The sequence below is a fragment of the Paramormyrops kingsleyae genome, chromosome 8, assembly GCF_048594095.1.
Source record: "Paramormyrops kingsleyae isolate MSU_618 chromosome 8, PKINGS_0.4, whole genome shotgun sequence".
Taxonomy (NCBI): domain Eukaryota; kingdom Metazoa; phylum Chordata; class Actinopteri; order Osteoglossiformes; family Mormyridae; genus Paramormyrops; species Paramormyrops kingsleyae.
The window spans coordinates 31,938,502-31,956,553 of NC_132804.1; the positions used below are offsets into that span (position 1 = coordinate 31,938,502).

Here is an 18,052-nt window from a genome sequence, read left to right on the forward strand (position 1 = left end):
GAAAAGGTGCAACGAAGAGCTACGAGAATGATTCCTGGTCTTAGGAGAGGGTAGCAGAACTGAATCTGTTTAGCCTTGAGCAAAGGAGACTAAGGGGGGGGGATATGATTCAGGTCTATAAGATTCTAATGGGTCTGGATGCTGTTCAGCCAAATGACTTTCAATATTAGTTTAAATACTAGAACTCGTGGCCATAAGTGGAAATTAGCGGGAGAACATTTTAAAACAAATGTGAGGAAGCACTTCTTTACACAGCGTGTAGTTAGAGTATGGAATAGTCTTCCTGCTAGTGTAGTGGAAGCTAAAACCATGGGTTCCTTTAAATCAGAGCTAGATAAGATTTTAACAACTCTGAGCTATTAGTTAAGTTCTCCCCAAACAAGCTTGATGGGCCGAATGGCCTCCTCTCGTTTGTAAATTTCTTATGTTCTTTTGAAACTATATAGTTACATTCAAGATGAGGCATAGCCAACAAGTAACGGCTTGTGGTCAATGTGCAAGTTCAGCTTACTTGTACAAGTGATGCCAGTTTCTCCTTCAAGAACACTATGCACCATCTACCACAACTTCTAGTGGTCCCAAAAAGTGAATACTGGATTTGAGTGCTCTAAAGGAAAGTGAGTGTGCAACTTCAAATAATCCACTCAAGTTAAATATCACCAATTTTATTCAGCACCACACAATTTGACACAGCTGGAAAATGGCATATCAAATGGTAGCTGGGATGTACTCCCAGTTCAATTTCCCAGTTCATTTCCCCCAAACACTTACAGGTATTTAAAGAGTAACAATAGCAGTTGTATAGACCACATTCCATTTAAGGTTCACAGCTGCTCAGGCAGTTTGCACTTGTTGATTTCCTATAAATATTCAGAGGCAAATACAGATCCCCTCCATCAAACTGCACCATCCAATAGGAGTCTGTAGCAAGTTCAAAGCGACTACCTTCCTGACCTGCAGTCAGGCACACAAAGCAAGCTGTGGGGAAAAACCTAGCAGAAGAGATTGCAGTGCATGTACTGGGTAAACTGGGTGGTAGTGGGGTAGCTGGGTTTTTCCAAAGTAGTCTTACAAAAGGCACTTTGGAACATTGATTAGAGTGGACTAGCTGAGGGGATTTAGGGGAAGTGGCAGTAGGTTTTGTAGTAGCCAACTCCATTAGGACCATAGGATACCAGAAGTTGTTGGGGATTTAGTATAATGGTTGCTTGGGTCAGCTGGATGCATTACAGGGTGCTTAAGACCAGTAGGGTTAGGGATTACGGTACAGTTGGTAGTTGAGAGCAGCAGTAGGCTTAGGGATATTTGGACCCATCATGGGATACCAGAATTTAATGGGGTTTGGGTACAACTGGTATTTAGAGGCAGGGGTAGGCTTAGGGGTAGTTGGACCCATCATGGGATACCAGAATTTAATGGGGTTTGGGTACAACTGGTATTTAGAGGCAGGAGTAGGCTTAGGGGTAGTTGAACCCATCATGGGATACCAGAATTTAATGGGGTTTGGGTACAACTGGTATTTAGAGGCAGGAGTAGGCTTAGGGGTAGTTGGACCCATCATGGGATACCAGAATTTAATGGGGTTTGGGTACAACTGGTATTTAGAGGCAGGGGTAGGCTTAGGGGTAGTTGGACCCATCATGGGATACCAGAATTTAATGGGGTTTGGGTACAACTGGTATTTAGAGGCAGGAGTAGGCTTAGGGGTAGTTGAACCCATCATGGGATACCAGAATTTAATGGGGTTTGGGTACAACTGGTATTTAGAGGCAGGAGTAGGCTTAGGGGTAGTTGGACCCATCATGGGATACCAGAATTTAATGGGGTTTGGGTACAACTGGTATGTGGAGGCAGGAGTAGGCTTAGGGGTAGTTGGACCCATCATGGGATACCAGAATTGAAAGGGGTTTGGGTACAACTGGTATTTGGAGGCAGTAGTAGAAGGCTTTGGGGTAACTGGGTAGTAAGGGATGGGATAGGGAGCAAACAGGGGATACACAGGTGGACGTGCAGTGGGAGCAACAGTTGTAACTGGAGCTTTTAAGCCAAAAGGAAACCATGGGTAGAATGCAGGAATTTTAGGATATGGGACAGTGGTAGGTGCTGGAGTAGTAATGGTATAGTATGGGAAATACAGCAAAGGTGTAGCTGGAGTAGGGGTACTTGTCAAAGGGCACACCAGGGTCATCTCTTCACCCGCAGAGCGCAGCCTCAAGGAGGGGCCCGAGTCCTAGGAGAAAACCAGTGTAGTTTAGGCAATTACAGTACATTTGTTCTACATCTAGACACACAGGGTTTGACACTTCTGGCTCCATGTCAAGAAACCATGTGCAAGTGCTTCTCTTGCCTAATTGATCTAGTACATACATCAACTATGGGAGAAACTATTGCCTGCATCTCATTTGCCACTCCCTGTGGGAACATCCTTACATTCCCAAGCACAGGATTACACATGAGCATTTAGAAATTCATTTTGATGCTTCATTGTGCCAGGATTGGGTACTGAATAGAAGACTTCAGAAAACATTACATGGCCAGATTGCCAAAAAGCAGTAATGTACGAAACCATCAGTTTCAGTAGCCGACAACTGCAGGCTAGAAGCTACTGCATCTAATGAAATGCGTGCCTTGCGTTTACTGCAGCAAATTCTATGCTTACTACTTTCAGAAGGTCTGGCACCTTGTCTGTCCTGTCAAGGTTAAGCATGACCATTTCAGCCTTGTCACCACACTTGCCAGCTAACAGTGCCCCCCCCCCAGTAAACCCATTAATGATCAAGTCATCATAATGAATAGTACAGCTTACCATCAGCCCCACACAGGGTGTGGTAAAGGGAACAGTGATACGCAGCTGTCCAGGGCCTTGATCCACGTTGTAACCACATTTCCCACAGACTGCCAGCAGGGGTTCCCATGAGCCACTCACTGTAGCAACAACCCAGTAGTTAATGCTAGTGTGGGGATGCAAGGAGCCACAGCTTGCTTAACTGAGCATAAGAGACCCAGCCATGTGTTCAGTGAAACCAATGTCACACACACATGAAGCCATGCTGCAGAAATGCATCCCTGTCACCATCTTAAGCACACTTCCAATATGCATTAGCCAATACTTGGTCAAGTACCATTAATCCTCAACCAGTTTGAAAGGGGCCAGACACAGCTGACACAAAAATAAGGCTAAACTCAACTCAGTCATGAACCAGTTTTGAGCACACAAGATTAAGCCAACACCCTTGTTTTCATCCACAACCATGAACTGCATCAATTACACTTCATATGGGTTTCTGTACAGTTATAGATCTGAAATTACTGTATGAGTCATGAGATACATGGGATGATTATTCAATACACACATTGTATACACATTGCCCACCCACATGCAGCATATCACATTAGATGCTACTCCACATATCCTCAAAGTGGTTCTACTTCATGCAGAGTTGAACATGCTCCAGTGGATTTCACTCACCCTTTACACTAAGCTCTTCTGCTACAGCCCCCTCCAGCATAACCACCATACTGGAGGAGCCACAGGAGATCGTGGGGGGAGAGGAGGAACTCACAGGACAGGACATCATTACAGGAATCCCCCAGACGTGCAGCGGCAGGGTATAATAGCCACGCTGACGTCAAAAACAAAGAACAAGTATCATTAGAAAGCCATAGCTATGGGGAGGGGGGGGGGGGCATCATGGGACTACATGGCAATAACTCCACACCTGTCTGGTCACATGGCAGCCATTATAGGGAGCCACCAGTGTTACGTCTCGTCGTGCCCGTCTGACAGAGAAGCCACAGTGGGAAGGCAGCTGTGACAGGGGTACTGGTGGGGCACCATCTACAGGACAGTCACCATACCACTATAAGCCACAAAGCGATCAATAGTTGAAAATTCACCAGCGCAAATCAGACTCACCTCTGTCCACCAGCAAATGGGAAACCCTATTTCCCTTTAATTTCAAGGACATCCCATCATGTCTGCACTGCACTGACAGCCCCAACTGCTGCAGTCTCTCCTGCTGCAGTCTCTCCTGAGCACCTGCAAGACACACACTAGTAGTCACAGGATATTATGCACTATCCCAGAGACTACTAGAAATCCTCCAAATACAGCGACTATTTTAGCAACATACAATAATAAACTCCCTAATCATATAACCACTACCTTCGTAAAGAACCTGGTCCGACTGGTAGCCATGACCGTAAACCAGACTCCCGTTAGCTGCCTCGATAGTGTTGGTCGCATTCCCAGCACTGGGCGGCACCAGAGAGCTGCGGCCCATTTGTAACCTGCCGAAACCACTAATCTCCGCATTTTGGTCTCGGTTAACACTTTCCCGAATGGCTCCTCCGAGGCGAAAAGTAGGATCCACTCTGCTTGCAGTAATCATCCCATTGTTAAGTAAATAGCTGTACGTCAATATTAAAAAGTAATATAAGCCAATTACTGGCGCCATTACACGCTTACAATCTGATTCACAGGACGGCAAAAACCTCCTACCAAAACACGAAAAGGAGCTTCAAAACGCATCTTTATAAATACTGGTTTAGTCCAATTAAAATTGACGCATGCGTTAGGCACCATTTTCACGTGTATTTTACGAAATTCCGGTAAATAGACCTCCTTCTTAACAATCACATTAAAGTTTGATTTGGCGTGACCTTTTCTTCAAGAGGTGGTCGACATTCTGTTCTTTCCCGCCGAATACTTTCGCGAACGGCACGGTTTCTCATTCCAGTCCTTCATTCATTCAGCATTTTTACGCTCCCCTGGGATTAGTAAACTTTAATTTGATGTGATGAAAGTTTATCCTATTTATTTGGACACCTCTTTTCTGCTTCTCATTCGAAGCGTCACACACCGTGGACATGCAGTCGGATCTTTACAAATGTAAAAGAGTCTATTGTATGTTACTAAAATAGTCACTGTATTTCGAGGGTTTCTAGTAGTCTCTGGGATAGTGCATGAAATGTATGTATTGTCCTCCGTTTTATTCCCGGATTTTTGTGAAAATTCACATATAATTCATAATGTCGTAAATAAAACCTGACTTAGTTTTCTTCTATCGCTGTTCTTTTTTCTTTCATGGTTATGTTCATGCATCCAATGTGTCCATAAACGGGTAAGAACTGGTAAAGGCTACAGCAACGACTGGTCATGTTTATATTTTTGTTATATTAATAAAAAGAGATGAGCATACAAACGCCACTGCAAAGTCGTATTTACCAGTTGAAGTAGGGTGACCAGATAATCCAAGATGCGTAACACAATGTCTACAGGCAGCTGCAGTTTTAGCGATAGCTCATCGCTGTCATAATTTATCGGGAAACCAAAGCACTCCCACACACCCTACCTGTATGATGATGGAGTGTGGCTTTTCCCTTATCAAACTGGAAATAACTTGCAAAGCATTAATTCACTGTTAATTGGCTGCAACCATGCCTATGCAGAAAATGCTTTTACGTCTATTTTTATAGCAAAGTTAGCTGGGCTAAAAAACTTTAAAGCAGAGATCACAGTGAGTAAAATGAATAAATCATAACCATAATAACCGCAGCTTGGCTACATGCACCAAACTGTGGATGCTAAACAAGACAGGTTGGCTTTATTCATAGAACCATTGCATCCCTAGTCCATACAATAACTTAGACATGTAGTAATTAAAATGAGCTCCTTGTGTTGTTTGATTAATAGGAACTAATCTGAAATTCTAGCTAGTTGCACTCATCAATGACAGTTTACTTAGCTTAGTTGCAATCATGAAATTATAGCTAGCTGCTGAATCCTTCTATTGTGGGTATTTCATTAGAGCCAGTCAGGAGCCGCTTATGTAGAATTCCAGTCAGTCATTACTGTATCCACGTAGGTTTCAACCAAGGCTGGAAACTACACAGATGTGTGCCCCATGTTGAATTAAACTGGTTCTTATATACTTTTCATATCCCTTTTCCAGATACTCATCACATGGGACATCCCAAGCATCATCTTTCCTGGATCAGTTGCCTCCATTTTGTTTTCTTACAAGCTTCAGGTATTCCGCATCCCTATGTGTCTCCACCACTATTTCCAGTCTTTTGGGGTCCAATTACTTCTCCGTCCCTATATGATAGGGTGACCAATCACTTCTTTTATTGGTTGAAACTTCTGGAAAACATAACTGAGGCAATACTGTCCTTACATCGTTCTTTGTATAGTTACGGCAAGAAGCCTAGAACCGTCAAAGGACATTATGGTGGTAAGCAATGAGCTCAAAACCAAGGTGTTTCTGGAATAATATGTCTAGTCTTCAGTAACAAGCCTTGGTACTTTCAGTTGGCTACATGTTGTGCAGTGCTGATTATATTTTGGCCTTCAACATAATGAAGCTACAGAGCAACTTGGGACACATTGGCCTGCATTGTCTTACAGGTTTCAAGGTTCTTTTTCTACCATGAACCTTCTCTACAGATTACATTATCTTCTGCATCTTTTAGTGTTATTCTAAGGATTATATTCTCTAAGTGATCTATAATATTCCATATTTTCTATGTATTGCCACAGTTATTACAGTATTTTTATAACTTTCCAATTTATCAAATTGTTTTTTATCTATAATCATAACTTTAATAAAAAATATTTTATGAATGGAATCATGTCTCCTTTCTCATAGTATAATGCACCTAAGTGCCTTTTTGAGTTATCAATACTGGGTCAAAATAAAGGAGAACTTGACTGCACAGGGTTTGTTTGAAATTACTGAAGGCATACATGAACCACGTGATTTCTTGACAGAGAGATCAATTAGTGCCGCAACTCTCCAGCTCTGGTTCTGAGCTTTTGTTGCTACGTTGATTGCCTGACATTCAGTCTATGTTTGGTTTCTGGAATGGAAAGTGATCTGTTCACACTTTTAACTTGGAATGCTGCATTAAACCTGGGAGCTATACAACAAAGCAGAATTTCCAAGATTGGAAACTGTCCAATAGGAGTAGTGGTAAATGACATTTCTTTTGGATTTTCCTTACATTTTGTTTAAGTTTTCAAGGGGGTATTCCATAAAGCAGGTTTGGGATTTATCCTGGGGGGGGGGGTCTTCAAACGTGGATTAACAAATCATCCGGATTTAATTGTTGACAATTTGACTAGATCCCGGATTTCTTGGTTTATCGAAACTCTACAGCAACCAATCCGTAAGCTCAAACATGGGGGATGTTCCATCGACACAGCAAAAGTGAAATCCCGGTTTATTTTGATAAATCTGGCTTACAGATATGAGACTTTGGTTCCATCATTGTGGCTAACAGGAACAGCTTGACAATGTGACCAAGCATGAATTTACACATTTACTTCAATTACAAAGAACATGTTATTAAAAATAAAGCATGTTAAGAAAATCATATATTGTTGCTGTCACTTCAAAACCGAATAGGTGTGTGAGTGTTTCATTATTGTATGTATATATACAGTCATATGAAAAAGTTTGGGAACCCCTCAGCCTGCATAATAAGTTACTCTACTTCCAAAAAAGATAACTGGTAAGTCTTTCATTTCCTAGGAACATCTGAGTAATGGGGTGTTTTCCGAACAAAGATTTTTAGTGAAGCAGTATTTAACTGTATGAAATCAAATGTGAAAAACTGGCTGTGCAAAAATTTGGATACCTTTGTAATTTTGCTGATTTGAATGCATGTAATTGCTCAATACTGATTACTTGCAACACCAAATCAGCTCGTTAAGCCTTGAACTTCATAGAGAGGTGTGTCCAATCATGGGAAAAGGAATTTAAGGTGGCTAATTGCAAGTTGTGCTTCTCTTTCAGATTTAGATTCAGAATACTTTATTAATCCCTGAGGAAATTATGTGGTTACAGTTGCTTCAGGACAGTAAGAAAGTAAAACAAGTTAAAATACCAATATTAAATAATACAATATATAACAAATTACAAATAGCTCTACCTGCAAATAGCTCTACTATACTACCCAAATTACTAATATGGTGTAAATACAGTTGCTGCAGTGTACACCTGTGCTTAGATGCAGGAGTTGTACAGAGAGAGCCACAGGCAGGAATGATTTCCTGTGTCGTTCAGTGGAGCATTTGGGTAATCTTAGAACATGCTCCTGTGACTGTCCAGCACGTCATGGAGTGGGTGGGAGGTATTGTCCAGCATTGTCCTGAACTTGGACAACCTCTCCAACACCACCTTTATAGGGTCCAGCTCCATCCCCACAACATTACTGGCCTTGCGGATCAGTTTGTTGAGTCTGTTGGCATCCGCTACCCTCAGCGTGCTGCCCCAGCATGCAATAGCACTGGCCACAACAGACTCATAGAAAATCCTGAGCATTGTCCTACAGATGTTAAAAGACCTCAACCGCCTCAGAAAATAGACGGCTCTGGCCCATTTTACGCAGTGCAGTTGCGTTTTTAACACAGGTCGTTCTGTCAGGTAATCTACAATCCAAGACACTAGAGAGGCATGGTAAGCGAACTGAAGGGGGTCCAGATGTGGTCTGACCATAGGACAGAGCTGGTCAAGGATGAGTCTTTCCATGGTCTTCATGATGTGGGAAGTCAGTGCCACAGGTCTGTAGTCCGTGGGAGCCACTAGGACATTGCGCCTTTGGTACAGGAATGAGGCATGATGTTTTCCACTGTACTGGGACCCTCTGCAGCCTCAGGCTCATCATAAAGAGTTTATGAAACACTCCACAAAGCTGGGGTGGCACAGGCCTTGAGGACGCAGGGACTCACCCCGTCTGGTCCAGGAGTCTTCTCATTTGTCTCAAAACTTGGTCGTACGTGAAAGTGACAGGTGGGAGAGGGGTGTCAGGTCTTTCACAGGAGGCTATGATACAAGGAGGAGAGAGGGAGAGAGAGTGGCGTGGCTGTGGATTGCAGGCTGACTGCAGATAAGTGAGAAGGGGGATCGGCATTAACTGCAGTCAAATCTGTTTAACAAATTCAACTCGTTGGCTCTGTCCTCACCGCCCTCAGCCCCTCTGCTGTTGGATGGCCTGAATCCAGTGATGTATTTCATGCCTCTCCATACCTCTCTCATGCTGTTCTGCTGGAGTTTCCACTCCAGCTTTCTCCTATAGTTGTCCTTAGCGCCTCTCACCTTGCCCCTCAATAATCCCTAAACCATTCTCACCTCTGTATTGCCCTCTCTGAAGGCCCTCTTCTTGTCATTGAGGAGGGCTTTCATGTCTTTAGTTATTCATGGCTTATCAAAACAAAATCAAATTGGCTTTTATTGTCAATTCCCTATATATTCATAACATACAAGGGAATCGAAATGCTGTTCCTCTCTCATCTTTGTAATACAGTATAAAAATTTGCATATTGCATATAATGGACAATTAGTGCGGATCTGGGTGGATTTGGTGTGAGGCCGAGGCATGATACATGCAGATAAGAGGTGGACGACCCCCTTGTGACTCACAGGACAAAATGGGGTTTATTAACTGAACTAAAATGGAAAAAAGAAAAGAAAAAAAAAAGAAACACTTACAAAACAAAGGACCATGAGGGGTCAAAAGTTAATGGGGATAAACAAAGACCAATTACAAAATGGGGCAGGTAAGCATATCCAACATATCAAACTTCACAAACATTCAACAATCAACGAACCACTAGCGAACTAAACAGCGGCAGGAACTTAAATACAGAGGGTAAGAAGACTAATAAGGGGCAGGTGAGGTTAATCAACAAGGCTGGGAAAACAGGTCACAGGTGAAACTAATAATTAACTAAATTATTAGTTCATTATTAGAACTAAAATTAAGAGCTAACCAAGAAATAGGGAATTGTATGTGTCCTTGGTATTAGCATACAGTGGATCTAAAATTCTCTCCCCCCTGGTGGGACAGGCCACATATTGTGTGAAGGTTGGAAGTGTATTGTCCAAGGTAACATGGTTGAAGTCAGCTATGAAGGCACTCGGGTGCTGAGTCTGTATCCAGGCTCAAAACAGTATTACATGCAGCTGTGGGGTTAGCTGAGGGAGGAACATAAACAGCCACCAAGATCACCTGGGTAAATTCCCCAAGTCCAGCAGCACTCAGTTCAATGTCCGGGCAACAAATCTGTTCTTTGATTGATATATGAGTAGGGTTACACCACCGGTTGTTGTCAAGAACAGCAAGCCCCCCTCCTTTCTGCCTACCTCTCGCGGAGCTGTCCGTATCAGCCGGAAGAGTGTGGAAGCCTTTAACAGATGCATTATCATCGGGAATATCCTGGTTCAGCCATAATTCCGTGAAGCACAACAGGCTACACTCCTGATACACCCTCTGACTCCGGGTTAGTGCTGTTAGTTCGTCCATCTTATTAGCTAGTGATCGCACAATCCCCATTATAATAGATGAAAGACACAACTTATACCTCCTCTTCGCGGTGTGTAGCTGCTGCGCCGTGTTCCATTCCACAATGAAATTGACTCTCCTCTGAAGAGTGACAGCATGGGATCCTCAAAGCAACTCTCAAAAGAACGGAAAACAAAGATTGTTCAGTATCATGGTTTAGGGGAAGGCTACAAAAAGCTATCTCAGAGGTTTAAACTGTCAGTTTCAAGTGTAAGGACTGTAATCAGGAAATAGAAGGCCACAGGCACAGTTGCTGTTAAACCCAGATCTGGCAGGCCAAGAAAAATACAGGAGCAGCATATGTGGAGGATTGTGAGAATGGTTACAGACAACCCACAGATCACCTTCAAAGACCTGCAAGAACATCTTGTTGCAGATGGTGTATCTGTACATCGATCTACTTATTCAGCGCAATTTGCACAAAGAACATCTGTATGGCAGGGTGATGAGAAAGAAGCCCTTTCTGCACTCACGCCACAAACAGTCATTTGCTGTATGCAAAAGCTATTATGTTAATTATTAGCTATTAACATTATTTGGCACAAATCACAAAATGTTTTGAAGCGGAAAAATAATCGGTGTGCATCGATGTCTGGGTACTGGACATCACAATTCTGTCATTAAAAACGCCCACTTTACTTCCGTAAAGATATTAAAGCCAGAAAACTGAATATGGAATATGAGGCTAACTTAACTGCGGCGACAGGTTCCTAGTCGTTTTCTCACTACACATTTGCTTCTGCTTTGTCCTGTTGTAAATCATTTAATTGTTTGTTAAACAGTGGCTCACCTTCTATTAAGTGTCATATGAACAGACACCTTTTTATTATTAGCTGTAAAACATAGAAACACGCTATTAAGTGGAGGCTATATAGACACAACAAATCTTTCATAATGAGTAGAAATATAAATACATAGCCCTACCACTTGACATGATGTTTTATATTTCATCTTGACTTGCTGCCACGTACGCTTTACTATTGCATTTGAAATCGGATCAGTTATTGTTAACATTAGGTTCACATTATGAGTAACGTACATTACAGTAATGGAACTTCAGGGAGCATTACATTACTTAGCAGCATATACTGTAATAGGTAACTTCTGAATTGTGTCGCATGTATTAGCCTCTGTAATTAACAGTATTTCAATTCTTTTCAGAAAACACGTCTAATACTCGGTCGTGAGATATTTTAGACCACGTTTTATGATCGTGAAAATGTACGTATGCATTTTCTCTGTCGTCAATATGTTGCCAACAAGCCTGCCTGCTTTTGTTGGCTGCAGTGGTATTGGACTTTCTTTACAGTGTTGATTTAAACTCCTCATAACCCTGCATAATTAGCATGCAGTCTTCCTCCGTGAAACATATGGAGATCGCGCTATGAGTCAAACGGTGCCTTGCGTTGCCGAACGTGCTCCATACATGTGAACGCGCACAAACTCCAATGCAGTTAACACCGATTTAACAAATCAACTTCTTAACTGGCGTCGTAGTACTGATTAGCCCCGATGGAATCAACATGATTTTGTTAACCTCGCGTTCGCAAATTACCTCGGGGTTAAGTCTGATTTGGTTAAACCCCCTTCGTAGTACAGGCCACAGCTCCTCTGCTGGTGTGAAATCCTCAGGCGGTCTTCTTTTTGGTAGCTAAAGTGACACATATTCAAAGAGCAACTACTATTTAAATAAATCGAACATTCCTTTATAGACTACTTACGACTTTGTAAAATGTTTTTGTATTTTATTTTTACTTGTCAAGTCTGTTTTTGCCTGTTGAGATTGAAAACGAACATGAAAATAAGACAAGATAAAATAACTGTAACCTACTGCTCGACTTAGCCCCATAGCTCTCAAAAATATCTAATTAGGGGAAGCAGGAGCAGGGAGATAGAGAAATCGGAGAACAAGGGATTTATTGAAGAGTAAGATACTCAGGAACATAGAACTACCACAAAACATGACCAGACTGGTGATACATACTTAAACGCAGACTTAAATACATAGAACTAATGACAGCAACTTGAAACAGCTGATCGCACGGGAATTCCACACGAGGTAACGCGAGGATGGGCCGAACGGGGCATGACACAGTGTGTGCAAAAACGGGTGACTGGTATTATGGATGGACGGATGGATAGACAGACAGACTGACAGAGTACGAAATTTAGGAAATAATACGATAAGCAGGTACAGAAAATGGATGGATGGAAAAATATTTCATGTTATTGCAATCCAATTGGAACCAAAAGAACTTATAATTGTCAGCAAGTTAGAATGAAACAGGCCTTAAAAACATAATTCAAAATTGTGAGTTATTAATCCCAACATTTATCTGACTGTAGATTTTAGCTAATGATTAGTATTCACTGTGGATGGATGGATGTATGGATGGATGGAATGGGGGGCATTGGAGATGTTTGTCCCCCCCCCCCCCCGGGACTTTTAACATAATCAACACTGACTTTTACATGTAATCAATGGTCTCTTCCCAGTGAGCAATGGTATTACTGGTTTAATAGATCTTACTACCGCAATAGAGATCGACTCATGCTTTTATACATGGTTGATTATTTCTCAAATGTTGCATGATATCGCTGAATGCATTACATGAATTAAACCATGTATCAAAGGATGAAGAGGAGGAGCCAAATCAGACTAGGGGAGACACGTAGAAAAGAAAAAAAAAAAACTTAGGCAATACATAAAGTTTGTAAAGATGTAAGGGCAAATCCGCGGTGGGTGATGTTTCAAATGAAAAGCTGAAAACAGGTGTTCAAATAAAAAGGATGCATTTTCATCAAATTCAAAATAAACTTTACTGATCCCAAGGGAACGCTAGGCTACTGTATAAATCATGGACGGGCATGAGAAACGGTACCGTTAGCGAAAATATTCGCCGGAAATGGAAAGGATTTCTAGCTGGAGAAGAATTTCTGGTTCTACTGTATGTCGAATTGTCGACCGCCTCTTCAAGAAAGGGTTGTGCCAAATTAAACCTTAACGTGATTCTAAAGAAGGAGGTCTATTTACCGGAATTTCGTAAAATACACGTGAAAATGTAGCCTAACGCATCCACTATTTTTAATTGGACTAAACCAGTATTTATAAAGATGCGTTTTGAAGCTCCTTTTCGTGTTTTGGTAGGAGGTTTTTGCCGTCCTGTGAATCAGATTGTAAGCGTGTAATGGCGCCAGTAATTGGCTTATATTACTTTTTAATATTGACGTACAGTTATTTACTTAACAATGGGATGATTATTGCAAGCAGAGTGGATCCTACTTTTCGCCTCGGAGGAGCTATTCAGAAAAGCGTTGCTCGAGACCAAAATGCGGAGATTAGTGGTTTCGGCAGGTTACAAATGGGCCGCAGCTCTCTGGTGCCGCCCAGTGCTGGGAATGCGACCAACACTATCGAGGCAGCTAACGGGAGTCTGGTTTACGGTCATGGTTACCAGTCGGACCAGGTTCTTTACGAAGGTAGTGGTTATATGATTAGGGAGTCTATTATTGTATGTTGCTAAAATAGTCGCTGTATTTGGAGGATTTCCAGTAGTCTCTGGGATAGTGCATAATATCCTGTGACTACTAGTGTGTGTCTTGCAGGTGCTCAGGAGAGACTGCAGCAGGAGAGACTGCAGCAGTTGGGGCTGTCAGTGCAGTGCAGACATGATGGGATGTCCTTGAAATTAAAGGGAAATAGGGTTTCCCATTTGCTGGTGGACAGAGGTGAGTCTGATTTGAGCTGGTGAATTTTCAACTATTGATCGCTTTGTGGCTTATAGTGGTATGGTGACTGTCCTGTAGATGGTGCCCCACCAGTACCCCTGTCACAGCTGCCTTCCCACTGTGGCTTCTCTGTCAGACGGGCACGACGAGACGTAACACTGGTGGCTCCCTATAATGGCTGCCATGTGACCAGACAGGTGTGGAGTTATTGCCATGTAGTCCCATGATGCCCCCCCCCCTCCCCATAGCTATGGCTTTCTAATGATACTTGTTCTTTGTTTTTGACGTCAGCGTGGCTATTATACCCTGCCGCTGCACGTCTGGGGGATTCCTGTAATGATGTCCTGTCCTGTGAGTTCCTCCTCCTCCTCTCCCCCCACGATCTCCTGTGGCTCCTCCAGTATGGTGGTTATGCTGGAGGGGGCTGTAGCAGAAGAGCTTAGTGTAAAGGGTGAGTGAAATCCACTGGAGCATGTTCAACTCTGCATGAAGTAGAACCACTTTGAGGATATGTGGAGTAGCATCTAATGTGATATGCTGCATGTGGGTGGGCAATGTGTATACAATGTGTGTATTGAATAATCATCCCATGTATCTCATGACTCATGCAGTAATATCAGATCTATAACTGTACAGAAACCCATATGAAGTGTAATTGATGCAGTTCATGGTTGTGGATGAAAACAAGGGTGTTGACTTAATCTTGTGTGCTCAAAACTGGTTCATGACTGAGTTGAGTTTAGCCTTATTTTTGTGTCAGCTGTGTCTGGCCCCTTTCAAACTGGTTGAGGATTAATGGTACTTGACCAAGTATTGGCTAATGCATATTGGAAGTGTGCTTAAGATGGTGACAGGGATGCATTTCTGCAGCATGGCTTCATGTGTGTGTGACATTGGTTTCACTGAACACATGGCTGGGTCTCTTATGCTCAGTTAAGCAAGCTGTGGCTCCTTGCATCCCCACACTAGCATTAACTACTGGGTTGTTGCTACAGTGAGTGGCTCATGGGAACCCCTGCTGGCAGTCTGTGGGAAATGTGGTTACAATGTGGATCAAGGCCCTGGACAGCTGCGTATCACTGTTCCCTTTACCACACCCTGTGTGGGGCTGATGGTAAGCTGTACTATTCATTATGATGACTTGATCATTAATGGGTTTACTGGGTGGGGGGGGGGGGGGGGGGGCACTGTTAGCTGGCAGGTGTGGTGACAAGGCTGAAATGGTCATGCTTAACCTTGACAGGACAGACAAGGTGCCAGACCTTCTGAAAGTAGTAAGCATAGAATTTGCTGCAGTAAACGCAAGGCACGCATTTCATTAGATGCAGTAGCTTCTAGCCTGCAGTTGTCGGCTACTGAAACTGATGGTTTCGTACATTACTGCTTTTTGGCAATCTGGCCATGTAATGTTTTCTGAAGTCTTCTATTCAGTACCCAATCCTGGCACAATGAAGCATCAAAATGAATTTCTAAATGCTCATGTGTAATCCTGTGCTTGGGAATGTAAGGATGTTCCCACAGGGAGTGGCAAATGAGATGCAGGCAATAGTTTCTCCCATAGTTGATCTATGTACTAGATCAATTAGGCAAGAGAAGCACTTGCACATGGTTTCTTGACATGGAGCCAGAAGTGTCAAACCCTGTGTGTCTAGATGTAGAACAAATGTACTGTAATTGCCTAAACTACACTGGTTTTCTCCTAGGACTCGGGCCCCTCCTTGAGGCTGCGCTCTGCGGGTGAAGAGATGACCCTGGTGTGCCCTTTGACAAGTACCCCTACTCCAGCTACACCTTTGCTGTATTTCCCATACTATACCATTACTACTCCAGCACCTACCACTGTCCCATATCCTAAAATTCCTGCATTCTACCCATGGTTTCCTTTTAGCTTAAAAGCTCCAGTTACAACTGTTGCTCCCACTGCACGTCCACCTGTGTATCCCCTGTTTGCTCCCTATCCCATCCCTTACTACCCAGTTACCCCAAAGCCGCCTACTACTGCCTCCAAATACCAATTGTACCCAAAACCCTTTCAATTCTGGTATCCCATGATGGGTCCAACTACCCCTAAGCCTACTACTGCCTCCAAATACCAGTTGTACCAAAACCCCTTTCAATTCTGGTATCCCATGATGGGTCCAACTACCCCTAAGCCTACTCCTGCCTCCAAATACCAGTTGTACCCAAACCCCTTTCAATTCTGGTATCCCATGATGGGTCCAACTACCCCTAAGCCTACTCCTGCCTCCAAATACCAGTTGTACCCAAACCCCATTAAATTCTGGTATCCCATGATGGGTCCAACTACCCCTAAGCCTACCACAGCTACCTCCAAATACCAGTTGTACCAAAACCCCTTTCAATTCTGGTATCCCATGATGCGTCCAACTACCCCTCAACCTACCACAGCTACCTCCAAATACCAGTTGTACCCAAACCCTTATCCCTTCTGGTATCTTAAGAGCCCTGTAATTGATCCAGCTACCCCCAAACCCATTACTGCTGGCTGCAGTTAACAATTTTACCAAATCCCCTACTGAATTTTCTAGTATCCTATGGTCACAAGACCTACTGCCACTTCCCCTAAATCCCCTCAGCTAGTCCACTCTAATCAATGTTCCAAAGTGCCTTTTGTAAGACTGCTACCCCACTACCACCCACTGCAATCTCTGCTAGGCTTTTTCCCACAGCTTGCCTGAGCAGCTGTGAACCTTAAATGGAATGTGGTTTATATTCAACTGCTATTGTTACTCTGCTTTAAATACTTGTAAATATTTGGGGAAAATTAAGATTTGCATCAAATTGAATGGAGTACATCCCAGCTACCATTTCATATGAAATGCTTTCCAGCTGTCAAATTGTGTGTTGCTGAATAAAATTGGTGATATTTAACTTGAGTGGATTATTTGAAGTGGTACCATCACACTTTGTAGCACTCAAATCCAGCATTCACTTTTTGGGACAACTAGATGGTGCATAGGAGAAACTTGCATGACTTGTACAAGTAACCTAAACTTACAGGTTCTCAGCCATTAATTGTTGGATATGCTTCATCTTGAATAGAACTACATTGTTGATCAAACTTGGTAAAATCCAAATTTAATTGGTTTAGACCTAAAGGGTCTTCATTTCAAGCAGAACAATCTGTGACACTAGTAGTCACAGGATGTTATGCACTATCCTAGACTACTAGAAACCCTCCAAATACATAAAATAAGTAACTATTTTAGTAACATAATAGACTCCCTAACCGTATAGCAACCACAACCTGGTCCGACTGGTAATGACCGTAAGCCAGACTCCCGTTGGCTGCCTCAATTAGTCGCATTCCCAACACTGGGCAGCATCAGAGAAGTTTAGGACCACATGCCTTTAAAAGGCCAAATCTGTGCAAAGATGTGGATTCATTGTCATTTTTCTGTCAGGTAGTCACACTGTCATGACGTTCTGATGACAAAGGCAAAAAATCTCTCCCTTTTTGAATGTGGTCGGGTTGTTGAACTGCATAAGCAGGGTCTCCTAAACTTTTGATCAGCTGTAAAATAGCCTGTTTCAGTTTAAGTGTTTTCAATAAATTGCATGCTCAATGTTTTGTCTCCCATTTCTTCTTGTTGCATGTTGAAGCTCTACTTGGAACCTTACAGTAAGACCCAACCATACAAAATATGATTTTTTTTGCCATTTTTCAAGTGGTCTTAAACTTTTGATCGGGGCTGTATCTGTGGCTCCATTTGGCCCATTGTCTTACAGACAACTCCAAGTCCACGCTGTATTTGTTTCAGAGGGGAAGATGGCTTGGCTATGGCCACCTATGGATATTGTCGGGATTGTAAAGCGTATGCTCCGTTTTAGCGGATCACACTTCAGGTAGGAGGTAAGTTGAACAGAACAATTTACTTGAACTAAAATTGCATTTTTATTACCAAATCTCTGCTGGTGTTTAATAAGGTATCTTATCTAAAGCAGAGAATCTGGT

At 42.6% G+C, this 18,052-nt stretch overlaps 3 protein-coding genes across 7 annotated transcripts; 1 reads left to right on the forward strand and 2 right to left on the reverse strand.

The window, feature by feature from the left end:
- Positions 1–649: 649 nt before the first annotated feature.
- Positions 650–4,689, reverse strand: LOC111835900 (uncharacterized). The gene is made up of 6 exons (XM_023796668.2): positions 4,166–4,689; positions 3,917–4,039; positions 3,720–3,838; positions 3,470–3,623; positions 2,807–2,925; positions 650–2,230 (listed from the first exon to the last, which is right to left on the reverse strand). Exons 1-6 carry the CDS (start codon positions 4,455–4,457, stop codon positions 1,253–1,255), a joined length of 1,785 nt encoding a protein of 594 aa, XP_023652436.2. The 5' UTR covers positions 4,458–4,689; the 3' UTR covers positions 650–1,252.
- A 2,038-nt stretch (positions 4,690–6,727) lies between these two features.
- On the reverse strand, positions 6,728–12,748 carry LOC111835896 (uncharacterized). Of its 5 annotated transcripts, none has more exons than XM_023796661.2 (5): positions 12,332–12,748; positions 11,903–11,998; positions 10,149–10,463; positions 8,735–8,828; positions 6,728–8,601 (listed from the first exon to the last, which is right to left on the reverse strand). In XM_023796661.2, the coding sequence occupies exons 3-5, from the start codon at positions 10,336–10,338 to the stop codon at positions 8,088–8,090; spliced, it is 798 nt and encodes a 265-aa protein (XP_023652429.2). In that variant the 5' UTR covers positions 10,339–10,463; positions 11,903–11,998; positions 12,332–12,748; the 3' UTR covers positions 6,728–8,087. The 5 variants fall into 5 exon arrangements, with proteins under 5 accessions (XP_023652429.2, XP_072571784.1, XP_023652430.2 ...); XM_072715683.1 differs by having other exon boundaries at positions 10,149–11,096; XM_023796662.2 differs by having other exon boundaries at positions 10,367–10,463; positions 11,903–12,748.
- A 535-nt stretch (positions 12,749–13,283) lies between these two features.
- Positions 13,284–16,968, forward strand: LOC111835889 (uncharacterized). The gene is made up of 6 exons (XM_072715685.1): positions 13,284–13,827; positions 13,954–14,076; positions 14,155–14,273; positions 14,368–14,527; positions 15,072–15,190; positions 15,780–16,968. Exons 1-6 carry the CDS (start codon positions 13,536–13,538, stop codon positions 16,590–16,592), a joined length of 1,626 nt encoding a protein of 541 aa, XP_072571786.1. The 5' UTR covers positions 13,284–13,535; the 3' UTR covers positions 16,593–16,968.
- The last annotated feature ends 1,084 nt before the right edge of the window (positions 16,969–18,052 follow it).

Bases quoted from the DNA above. Each gene is read 5' to 3' on its own strand.
- LOC111835900 (XM_023796668.2), bottom strand. From the start codon at position 4,457: ATGGCGCCAGTAATTGGCTTATATTACTTTTTAATATTGACGTACAGC. The intron at 4,040-4,165 runs GTAGTGGTTATA...TGTGTCTTGCAG, and splicing joins GGACCAGGTTCTTTACGAAG to GTGCTCAGGAGAGACTGCAG. The intron at 2,926-3,469 runs GTGAGTGAAATC...TTGTTGCTACAG, and splicing joins AGAAGAGCTTAGTGTAAAGG to TGAGTGGCTCATGGGAACCC.
- LOC111835896 (XM_023796661.2), bottom strand. From the start codon at position 10,338: ATGGGGATTGTGCGATCACTAGCTAATAAGATGGACGAACTAACAGCA. The intron at 8,829-10,148 runs GTAGGCAGAAAG...CTTGTATCATAG, and splicing joins TACGGACAGCTCCGCGAGAG to CCTCCTGTGAAAGACCTGAC. The intron at 8,602-8,734 runs GTGAGTCCCTGC...CCTGTACCAAAG, and splicing joins AGACTCCTGGACCAGACGGG to GCGCAATGTCCTAGTGGCTC.
- LOC111835889 (XM_072715685.1), top strand. From the start codon at position 13,536: ATGGCGCCAGTAATTGGCTTATATTACTTTTTAATATTGACGTACAGT. The intron at 14,077-14,154 runs GTGAGTCTGATT...ACTGTCCTGTAG, and splicing joins CCATTTGCTGGTGGACAGAG to ATGGTGCCCCACCAGTACCC. The intron at 14,528-15,071 runs GTGAGTGAAATC...TTGTTGCTACAG, and splicing joins AGAAGAGCTTAGTGTAAAGG to TGAGTGGCTCATGGGAACCC.